Source organism: Chiloscyllium punctatum, chromosome 18 (genome assembly GCF_047496795.1).
Source record: "Chiloscyllium punctatum isolate Juve2018m chromosome 18, sChiPun1.3, whole genome shotgun sequence".
Classification (NCBI taxonomy): Eukaryota; Metazoa; Chordata; class Chondrichthyes; order Orectolobiformes; family Hemiscylliidae; genus Chiloscyllium; species Chiloscyllium punctatum.
The window spans coordinates 87,592,418-87,604,504 of record NC_092756.1 but is presented as its reverse complement, the minus strand read 5'-3'; the positions used below and the strand labels follow the sequence as shown (position 1 = coordinate 87,604,504).

The window sequence follows — 12,087 nt, the reverse complement described above, 5'->3', positions numbered from 1 at the left end:
GGATAATAATGGAATGGTGTAGGTTAGATGGGCATCAGATTAATTTTGCAGGTCGGTGCAACATCAAGAGCTTGTGCTGCGCTGTAATGTTCTATGTTCTATATGTTCTAATTGGGGTGTTGCGTCAAAATTGTTGCCACTCACTTTTCAAGACAGAATTTTTAAAAAAGGAACGATGTTCCGAACTACTTTTGTAGAGTAAATATCGAGAAACGGTTGGCACTAGCAGGAGGGTTTGTAACCAGCGGGAACAGAATAAAAGAATCAGCAGAAGATCCAGAGTGGGGATTGTTTTTTAATTGAAAAGTTGCAACGATCTGGAATGCACTTCCTCAGATGGGAACAGAGTTGTAACTTGTGACAAAGTATTTGGATAATTATTTTGGGAAATTAAAAAAAAATTGCAGGGAGAGAACAGGAAGTTAGGGACTGGTTGGATAACTCTTTCAAAGAACCAAGCACGATGGGCCAAATGACCTACTTCTGTGTTGTGCGTTTCTATAAAAGCTCTTGTGTTATTATAGCAGTTCAAATTGGTTCATCACCTTCTTCAGAGAACACTGCGTTCAATTCTGGTCTCCCTGCTATAGGAAGGATGCTGTTAAACTTGAAAGGGCGCAGAAAAGATTTACAAGGATGTTGCTGGAGTTGGAGAGTTCGAACAACAGAGAGAGGCTGAACAGGCTGGGGCTGTTTTCCCTGGAGTTTCGGAAGCTGAGGGGTGACCTTATAGAGGTTTGTAAAATCATGAGGGGCATGGATAGGGTAAATAGGCAAAGTATTTTCCCTGGGGTGGGGGAGTCCAAAACTAGGGGGCATAAGATGAATGGGGAAAGATTTAAAAGGGACCGAAGGGGGGAAGTTTTCATGCAGAGGGTGGTGCATGTATGAAATGAGCTGCCAGAGGGAGTGGTGATGTCTGGTACAATTAGAGTATTCAAAAGGCATTTGGATGGGTACATGGATAGGAAGGCTTTTGAGGGATATAGGCCAAGTACTGGCAAATGGGACTAGAATAATTGAGGATATCTGGTCGGTATGGACGAGTTAGACTGCATACATCTCTATGACTCAATGAAGGGAATCTGCCTGTTCCAGTCAGTCAGGCATAGATATGACTTCAGAAACTGGGCTCCAAGTAATCTCTGCAGTGGCCCAAGTGCAACTTCCAGCTGGAAAACATTCACTGTCAAAAGATGGAGTTGCCAGCTCTGGCCACATCCCAAGAACAAAGCATTGACTAATCAGTCTCCCAATGTTCATCAAAACCAACACTGGGGGGCCCTCCTTTGGCACAGTAATAGTGCTCCTACCCATGGACTGGGAGGCCACCAGCTTCAAGTCTGACCTATCCCAAAGGTGTGGGATAACATTTCTGAACAGGGTTAATTATAAAAAAACGGTTTTACAAGAAGACTTTCTGAGGTTCTCCTGTGGCATAGTGCTAGCATCCATCCCCTGGACCGGGAGGACCTGCTTCAAGTCTCACCTTCTCCAGAGGTACGTAATAGCATCTCTGAACAGGTTGGTTAGAAAAATGGGTTTGAAAGAAGTTACAGGAGTGCTGGGCCCTCCTGTGGCTAGTGGTACTGTCCCTACCTTTGGACTAGGAACCCCCCAGGTACAAGTCTCACCTGCTCCAGCTTAGATAATAACATTTATGAACAGGTTGATGTTAAAAAAAGGTTAAATTTTTAAAAATTTACAGAAGACTTTCTGGGGCCCTCATGTGGCACAGTGGTAGTGTCTGTACCTTAGACCAGGAGGCCTAGCTTCAAGTTTCACCTCCTCCCGAGGTGTGTAATACCATCTCTGAACAGGTTGATTAGTAGAAGTAGAATTAGGTTTTATTGTGGCATGTACTCTAGGACAGGGATACAGTGAAAGGTGTACAAAGTCACAATCTTAGGTACAAAGGTACCTAGGTACAAATAAGTTAAAGGAAAAAACTTAAAAATCAATACTAGACTCCACTGGACTGAATACAGTTAAAACAGTCGGACAAATATAGTATTTGGCATTCAAATGGCAGAGAAACAGCAAAACAGATCATACAATTCAATAGCGATGTACATCAGAACTGGCAACACAATCTAAGTAAAACACAAACACCCATGTGTTCATAAGCAGTGTTCTTTGTTCAGTGGCCAGGAGAAACTTTTATTGCCCACAGGCCTGACTTTGCTGAATTGGACGTGGGCTCCTGTCTTGTGGTCTGAGACGTCATCCTCATTCACTTTCAGGAGGTCTCAGTGCCCTTGGGATGAGGCCCAAGAGGATTTGGAGCTGCGTACCAACATCCGAGCCATACTTCTAAAAGATCAGCCTCGGTGGTCTGGCTCACACCCAACGAAAGGCCATTTTCGTCACATGCCGGCAACTGAAGTCATTGTTCACTCCTTCACACACTGGCTCACACCCTCTTGCAAACACATCAAGACAGCCCAGCAATGCCTCTTCTCCCTCAGGAGGCGAAGGAAATTCAGCATTCCCTGAAGGACCCTCCCCAATATTTACGATGCACCATCGGAAGTATTCCATCTCGGTGCATCACAGCTTGGTGTGGCAACTGCTCTGCCCAGGACCGTAAGGAACTACAGACAGTTGTGCACACAGCCGAGACCATTATGGAAGCCAACCTCCCATCCATGGACTCCACCTACACTTCTCTTTGCCACAGAAAACATCATCAAAGACCGCTCCCATCCCGGTAATACTCTCTTCCAACTTCTCCTGTCAGGCAGAAGATACAGAAGCTTAAACACATTCAAGAACATCTGCTCCACTGTTATAAGACTGATGAGTAGACATCTCAAATTTCAAATCTAATGTTGATCTTGCTTTTGTGCACCTCCTGTGCAGTGTAACCTGTGTGCCTCACTCTGTCTAAACACCCTGTGATCGGTATATCCTTGTTTACTATGATCTGCACACAAAACAAAACTTTTCACTGTACTTAGGTACATGTGACACCAATAAATCAAATAATATGTGTTAGAAATGATTAAATTCAGTTAGCGAGAGCTGAATAGTTTACATCAATACCAATATCTATATCAAAGAGCCTAGCAATGTGCAAAATCAACGCCATCCCAACCACTCACCCCAATCTCATCAGTGAGCTACCTCCTGTCTACCTGAGAGAATCAATTCCTTCTTGCTCTCCACCATCTTGCTCTAAGGGGCTATTATTTCTGACTGTCCCTCAATGTTAAATGCTGTCTGGTCAGCCTATAATGTCCTCACCTCATACTGTTTCCACATGATCAAAGCCGAGGGATCTCAATGGTTCTCTCTCAAACTCATGGCCACCACAGCCAACAATACCATCTCTTCAGCTTCTCAGGATGAGATTAGCTAATTCAGTCTAGACTGGAGTTGCATTCCGTGGATTCGAGAAGCTGGGGGGTGATCTCTTGGCTCCACTGGAGAAGCAGGAGAGGTGTGTGAGATTGTGGTTCAGTGGTTAGTACTGCGGCCTTACAGTGCTAGGGACTCGGGTTCGATTCCAGCCCCGCGTGACTGCCTGTGTGGAGTTTGCACATTCTCTCCTTGTCTGTGTGGGTTTCCTCTGGGTGCTCCAGTTTCCTCCCACAATCCAAAGAAGTGCAGGTTAGGTGGATTGGCCATGCTGAATTGTCCATAGTGTTCAGGGTGCATTGGTCAGGGGAATGGGGGTCTTGGTTTGATTCTCTTTGGAGGGTTGGTGTGGACTTATTGAGCATAATGGCCTGTTTCCATACTGTAGGGATTCTAATTCTAATTGTGACTGGTTTAGATAAGGTAGACAAAAGAAAAACTGTTCCCAGTAGTTACTGAGCATAGAAACAGACGGTTCAGTCCATCTCATCCAAGCTGACCAAGATTCCCAAACTAAATATGTCACACTTGCCTGTATTTGCCCCATATCCGTCCAAAAATGTTCTACTCATTTACATTTAAGATATTAAAGGTCTTTTAAATGTTGCAACTATACCCGCATCTACCACTTTATCTGGCGGTTCATTCCACATACAAACCATCCTCTGTGTGAAAATGTTGCCCTCTCAGATCCCTTTTATATCTTTCTCCTCTCACCTTAAAAATATGCCCTCTCATTTTGAACTCCCCCACCCTAGAGAAAAGACATTTGCTATTCACCTTATCCATGCCCCTCATGATTTTATAAATCTCCATAAGGTCAATCCTCAATATCTTATGTTCCAGTGAAATAAATCTCTGCATATCCAGCCTTTCCTTCTAACTCAAACTCTCCATTTCCAGCAACATCCTGGTATATCTACTCTGAACCCCCTCCAGCTTAATAACATCCTTCCTATAACAAGGTGACAAGAACTGAACGCAGAATTCCAGAGAAGAAGCCTCACCAATGTCCTGTACAACCTCAACATGATGTTCTAATTACTCCACTCAATAGGTGATGGACGAGGGGTCACAATTCAAGGTTCAGCACAAGATACACAGAGGGAGATGAGGAAGCACTTTCTTGATGAAATTCTGCACATGGAAGGCTGGTGAAAGCAGAGCTGGGGAATGGTTTCAAAAGGAAATTGGATTGCAAATGAAGGAAATAGACTTGCAATTTCAAGAGGTTAGAGAGGGGCCACACAACAGACTGGTTTTGTCTAGAGAGGGCCAGCATGGATTTAATGAGCTAAATGGCCATGTTTACTCTATGACCAAGGTGATCTATTTGGCTCCTGCCTTGTGAAACAGCCATGTTGCATGTACCAGGATTCTACATTCTCAACAATCTGAACTTTAGAGGTCAGTAGAGTGTGACAAGGGTGACACAGTGGTTACCACTGTTGTCTCACAGTTCCAGGAACCCGATTTGATTCCACCCTCAGGCAACTGCATGGAGTTTACATGTTCTCCCCGTGTCTGTGTGGGTTTCCTCCGGGTGCTCTGCTTTCCTCCCACAGTCCAAAGGTTAGGCAGACTGGCTGCTCTGTGCAGGCTAGGTGGGTTAATGTGGGGTCACGGGGATAAGGTGGGATGCTCTTCGGCGAGTCAGTACAGACTCGATGGGCCGAATGGCCTCTATTTGCGCTGTCAGGATTCGATTATCTGTCCAGAAGATCCAGCTGGTTGAACACGTGTTTAAAAGGTTTAGCAAAGTGGGTCAGCAGGAGTTACTCTATTTGAAAATCCTTTATAAATCTGCTGTCATTTGATCATGGGCTTTAACTGGCTTTAAACCAACATTACTACAAGAACTAAATATGATGGGAACCCTGTGGCTCGGTACTTACTTCTAAAAACTCGGACAAAGTTGGTTCCAAGGAACACCAGATTCTGTAATCCAGGATTGTACTGCTCCATAATGTTCTGCAATTGAACACAAAATGATTAAAAGCCAAACATCATAGGCAACAGATTACAGTGGGAGCGATGGTAATGCAGGGGCAACAACACTGGACTAATAAACCAGGGGCTTGGGTTTAAATTCCACCACAGCAACACCTGTCATTTCAATTCACTTAAGGAAATATCTTGAATTGAAAGCTCGCCTCAGTGATGGTGACCATGACAAATATCATCGATTACTGAAAAACCTACCCCAACCCGTTTCCTTTCAGGACGGAAATCTGCCATCCTTTACCAGATCTGGCCTGCGCGTGATTCCCGAACCACAGCAATGCCTTCCAAAATAGTCCTAGCAAGTCACTCAGTTTAAAGGCAATTGGGGATGGGGAGGAAATGCTGGGGTGGTTAGCAGCACCACATCCCACCAAACAAAAGAAAATAAAAGCTGGTACAAAGCTTGAGGATTACTGAAAAGAAAGACTTATTTTATCAAAGCTCATCAACTTAAACTCACAGGCAAGAAATACCAATGTAAAGTGGAACAACATATTTGCACAGCCTGAGGAGACAATGCTGATTGGCTGGCAAGTGGAATCTGGTTGGTAGAAGTGTCACCAATGGTGTTTTTGCAGGTTGTCCTGATGAGTGCAAGAAGAAAAGCCTCAACAAAATATGTGTCATTTTCTAAAGATAATCAAGAAAACAAAGTCCATAAGACATAGGAGCAGAAATTAGCCCATCGAGTCTGCTCTGCCACTCAATCATGGCTGACACATTTCTCAACCACTTCCTCCTTGTAACCTTTGATCCTCTTGACAATCAAGAACTTATCTATCTCTGTCTTAAATATATTCAATGACCTGGCCTCCACAGCCTTCTGTGGCAATGAATCCCATTGGATTCCCCATTCTCTGGCTGAAGAAATTGCTCCTTATCTCCATTCTAAAAGGTTGTGGTATACCCTAAGGTATACCCTAAGGCTGTGCCCTTCGTCTCTCCTACAATGGAAATATCTTCCCAATGTTCTCTCTGTCCAGGCCATTCAGTATTCTGTAAGTTTCAATTAGATCCCCCCTCATCCTTCTAAACTCCATAGAGTAGAGACCCAGAGTCCTCAAATAGTCCTCATATGTTAAGCCTTTCATTCCTGGGATCTTTCTTGTGAACCAACATACATCTTGCTTGGATCTCAGTCAAACAAATTGTCAAGTCTTATATTCAATCTAAGGAGAGAAAAATAGGCTTGCTCATGTAATAAGATAGATTAAATACTTGGCTTTTCATTTCACACAAATCAGAATTTGTGTGCCTGAATATTTTACAGGTATAACCACAACAGTATTTTTTCCCCACAGAGTGATTTACACAATTAACTTTTGTTTTGTTTGAGAGTACAATGGCTGTTATCTATTGGCAGCAACATTGAGAAGAAAAGGCTGACCTCATAGAGGTCTTTAAGATTATGAAAGGTTTCTGCTAGGAAGCACATGTCTCCTTTTGTAGTGGACACTGTGCAAAAGGGCCCAGGAGCAACCTTGAGACAATGTTAAAGAGCTGGACATCACTAGGTATAAATAGTACAGCGTGGGTGGAGAAACCCCAGAAGAATTTCACCAAACTTCAACAATCTGGAGTGGAAAATTCATGTGAGCACATGAAGAAGATAGATTAGTCTTTGCTTAATGTAACTATAAAATCAGAGTCTGATATACTTATGATTATTGTGTATAGCAGTATTTGGTGTTAATGCATAATAAGCAGTGTTACTTTGAAGTCTACGCCTGAAGATAACGCATGATTTTGCCTTCTCGTCAACCAGTCTAACTTGAACCCAAACTCAGGTATACAATAAAAGAGTGAAGAGCAGATCTAGAGGTTTTCATTAGGAGATAGTCACCATCAAATCCAATAGGGAATTCAAATAGTGATGGAAATGAGGAACTCACTACCACAGGGAGAGGTTGAAGTGAGTAGAGTAGATGTATTTAAGAGAAAACTAGACAAACACAAGGTAGAGAAGTGAATACAGATAAGTGATGATGGATTCAGAGCAGAAAAGATGGGTAAAAGCTTGAATGAAGCATAAGTACCAGCATGGTTACCTCACAGTGCCAGGTAACTGGGTTCAATTCCACCCTCGGGCAACAGTCTGTATGAAGTTTGCACATTCTCCCAATGTCTGTGTGAATTTCCACCAGGTGCTCTAGTTTCCTCTCACAATCAAAAGTTGTGCAGGTTAAGGTAGATTAGCCATGCTAAATTGTCACATAGCATTCAGGGATGTGTAGGTTAGGTGCATTAGTCAGGTGTAAATGTAGAGTAATGGGTGTGGGTGGGTTACTCATTGGAGGGTCAGTGTGGCCTTGTTGGGCCAAAGGGATGGGTGTGGGTGGGTTACTCATTGGAGGGTCAGTGTGGCCTTGTTGGGTCAAAGGGATGGGTGTGGGTGGTTACTCATTGGAGCGTCAGTGTGGCCTTGTTGGGCCAAAGTTCCACACTCTAGGGATTCTATGATTGGTCTGCCTCTGTGGTCATGTGCAAACATATGTATCATTGTCTTTCCTTCATTGTCAATGGGTCAAATTCCTGGAACTCCCTATCTAATCACACGGTGGGTACACCTTCGCTATGTGGACTGCAGTGGGTCAAGATGATGCCTGACCACAATATTCCCAAAGAAAATCAGGAACAGGCATTTAATTTTGCCTTTGCCCACATCCCGTGAATGAATAAAAAATGAAAACAGCCATGGGATGGAATGGTCTGCTCCTAGACCTGTCATCTGCGTTTCCCAGAAGGAATCCTCAAGTGGCAAAATGAGCCAAAGTTGATTTCTTTTCCTGATCTACAACTGCTTCCCTCTGCATTGGCCCAACCACAGAAACAGAGCAAGAATCAGATTTGGGGCATCTACCACAAAATTTTGACATATTTTGGATGTTTAGCACCAGGTGAGAGTTGAGGCCTAACTGCTTTTTCCGAGCAGGCAGCCTGAAATTGTGCAATGAGCTAAGAATATTTCCCATAGTCTGGCCAGGTTCAGAGTTAATAAATAATGGAGCAGTAAACCGATAGTTTTAAGATGAACAATTACCTGATTAATAGAACTTGATACCTTCCGCTCCATTTTCTTTCACCATCACTCCCTCCCCGGTCTCCCCCCCCCCCCCCCCAAACACCCTCTCACAGTAAAGACAGGTTGTTTCATCATATTTGAATACACCTCAGAAAACAACCAGCCAATGTTGACAAAATGTCCTCAAATGTTTTACTGGGTTGGGTTTCAATACGTGGAGATGGAATGTTAGGCTAAAGGCAGGAGCAGCAATAACTAATCCGAACATCCTGTGATTGTCAGTGACTGCCTTCCCACGAACTGATACGACTTGGATTCCGAAACAGAATAGTTGCTGTCCCCCTCTTTCTCAAATAATACCCTGTCTGCTGATGGCATAGTGATAATATTGTTACGTCCTTGACCTGGGTATGCAAGTTAATCCTCAGCTAACACAGGTTCAAATCCCACCACAGCACCCTGTGGAATTTAACGTCAATTTTATAAAATCCAGAACTCAATGTTTATTTCGATGAAGAGAAACCATCTGTCTTTTGTCCCATCTGGCTCACAAGTGACCTTCAAGGAAGGAAATCTTCTGTTCTTACTCAGTCTGGTGACTCCAGACCCAAAAACTATGCAGGTTTACTCTTAACTTGCATTTGAAGCAAACTTTGATGACAACTTGAAATGTTAGTTTGCTCTCTCTCTATGGTTGCTGCCAGACCTACTGTGATCTCTGGCATTTTGTGTTTGCAGTACAGAGACCAACATCTGCACTAATTTGCTCCTGCTTTGAATCTAGCCATTCAGTTCAGGAGCAACTAGGGATGGACAATGAATACTGTCTTTCCCAGCAACAAAACATCCTGTGAAAGAGTAAAGATTACATATGGCAGAGTGGGAATAGATTCCAGAGAGGTATCGGTCAGATGGGCTGAATGGCCTGCCTGGGCTGTAAATTCCATATCATTCTTGGCATCAGCTGGTACCATAATGCCCACCACTTATTTTGTTGGGCAAATGTTGACACCTTAATTGTTACAGTCTCATTCCTGATGAAGGGCTCATGCCTGAAATGTCGATTCTCCTGCTCCACTGATGCTGCCTGACCTGCTGTGCTTTTCCAACATCACACTCTCGACTCTGATCTCCAGCATCACTTTCTCTGCATTAATTGTTACCCTTACCCGGTGATCAAACCTCTATGTGTTAAATTAGACACCGAGAGAGAAATGAACGGGGCCAAACCACCTGGAAAATGAAAGTGTGATTAAAAGATCAAACATGAATATTTCAATTATGAGAAAAACCATTAAGAATTTCTTCAATCATGAATCCATAGTCTGGTCTGCTCCCTTTCTGGGTAGGAGTGGATGAGTGGCAATGAAACATTATGCACAATGCTGAAGGGTTCCTTACGATGTGAAGGGCCAGCCCTAATTTTCCACAGTGGCTTTTGTAACAAATCATAACTCATGGTGTCTCTCTCTCTCCCTCACCACCCGCTGCAGATTGAATCGCTTATCAATTTCAGGAAATCTTCCATCACTTTCCCAGCAAACTTCTAGGCCCCAAGACTTTCACATTCCTTCAGGTCATACATATAACAACAAGTCGCATTTATATAGTGCCTGTAAAGCAGTTACCTGTCAGTGGCACTTCACAGCAGCAACCACCAGACAAAATCAAACTACGATGTCAACTTCAAGATAAAGCGGAAGAGTTATTCCTGGTGTCCTGGCTAATATTTAGCATCAACGAAGCATCAATGCACTGCTACTAATAGGAGCTTACTGTGGGCAAACTGGGTAAGCCATTACAACAGTGACCTTAAAAGTACTTCATCACCTTTGAGACCATGAGAAAAGGTGCTATGTGAATGTGTCTCTTTTTAAGTTTGACACATTCACACTTTGAGGGATGTGAGGACAGGTGAGAAAGGAATTGGAGTTTTGGGGGCATTGGAAAGAAGGGAATAGCAACAGAACAAGAGATAAATACTGCGAGAACTTGGAGCAAAGGGATGTTAAACCCCTGCAGAAAGAGGCCATTCGGCCCAAAGAGTTCACACAGACCCTCTGAAGAGCATCCCACCCAGACCCACCTGGTCCCTGTGTTTCCCATGCCTAACCCACCCAACCTCCACATCCCTGGACGCTACGGGGACGATTTAGCATTGGTCAATCCGCTTAACCTAGGCGAAAGTGAGGACTGCAGATGCTGGAGACCAGAGTCAAGATTAGAGTGTTGCTGGAAACGCACAGCATCCGAGGAGTGGGAAAATCGAAATTTCGGGCAAAAGCCCTTCATCAGGAATGGAGCCTTTCCTGATGAAGGGCACCTGTCCGAAACATTGATTTTCCTGCTGTGCTTTTCCAGTACCACTCTAATCCACCTAACCTGCACATCTTTGGACTGCAGAAGCAAATCAGAGGGGACCAACGCAGACACGGGGAGAATGTACAAACTCTACACAGACAGTCGTCCAAGGTTGGAATCAAACCCGGGTCCTGGGCGCCATGAGGTAGCAGTGCTAACCACTGAGCCACCGTGCCACACCCTAAGGGACAGTCTCACTATGTCAAGAACTGCAACTTATATCTACTCAATGTCAAAGGAAAACCGCAGTTTATGTACACCCTGTGACAAAATAAATGCACCTTATGTCTAGTCTATGTCAAAAGAAAACTGCAGTTTATGTCCATTCTGTGATTAAAAAAAACTGCAAGTTAAGTCCAGTCTATGTTTGGGAACTATAATAAAATACAGATACCTCCAAAGCAACCGGTTGCATACCTCAAACACACTGGACTCACCTGGTAGGTATTCAGTGTCGATCGATAGATTGGATCCGCTGAGCGAGACATGGTGCAGATTAAAGCTAATATTTTACAACTAGGGAACGAATGGGGAAAAGTTTTTTTGTGGGAGAAAATAACGTCTTTGTGAGTTCTATTCCCTCCAGCTGGTTACTTCCCCCTCGTTGGAGAGTTGGAAAGGCAGCTCCAGACCCAGATAAAAGGCGGACCGTCTGGTTAATTATTCATTGTTTGGAAAGGAAGGAGCTGCTGTTTGTAATTTCACTGGTTTTCGCAGGACTCAGCCTTTCCAGCGTGGAGAGCTTGATTTTAAACAGCTGGAAACTGGGGATGTCGGGACAGTTAAGCACCTGAGGTCTCCTGTTTGGTCCTTGGTTACTCATAGGATTTTTAAAAATTCTACCTCTGTCTCTCTCTCTCTCTCTCTCTCTCTCCCATGTCCTGCAAATATAGAAAAAGCTGCATTGCCATGAGTGAGTTGGTAGTACCTAACTCGGTCAGATCCTCATTACACACCACGCCTGCTGAGCCACAAGGCGTGGAGATAGCAGGAGGCCATTTGGCCCATAGTTCCCTCTCTATCAGTGGAGCTGGAAAAGCACAGCAGGTCGGGCAGCATCAGGAAGGGCTTATGCCCAAAACATCAATTCTCCTGCTCCTCAGATGCTGTCTGACCGGCTGTGCTTTTCCAGCGCCACACATTTCGACTCTGATCTCCAACATTTGCAGTCCTCACTTTCAGTGGACACTATCAATGGCTGATCTAATGAGCCTCAATCCCACCTTGTCCTGCCTTTCCCCAAAAACCCATGATTCTCAGTCTCACATACTTCCAGCCTCCATGGCAGTCTGCGATAAAGGATTGCACTCTATTCCGTTGGAAGAAATTCTTCCTCGTGT

At 44.0% G+C, this 12,087-nt stretch overlaps 1 protein-coding gene across 1 annotated transcript in view; it reads right to left on the bottom strand.

Moving 5' to 3' along the window:
- Positions 1-11,312, bottom strand: part of LOC140488944 (BAR/IMD domain-containing adapter protein 2-like 2) — a 63,315-nt gene extending 52,003 nt beyond the window's left edge. Inside the window, exons 1-2 of the mRNA XM_072588168.1 lie at positions 11,185-11,312; positions 5,256-5,331 (exon numbers count right to left, since the gene is read on the bottom strand). Of these exons, the coding sequence (XP_072444269.1) occupies positions 5,256-5,331; positions 11,185-11,235 (127 nt within the window). The 5' untranslated portion in view covers positions 11,236-11,312. The remainder of the gene's footprint in view (positions 1-5,255; positions 5,332-11,184) is intronic.
- Positions 11,313-12,087: the final 775 nt, after the last annotated feature.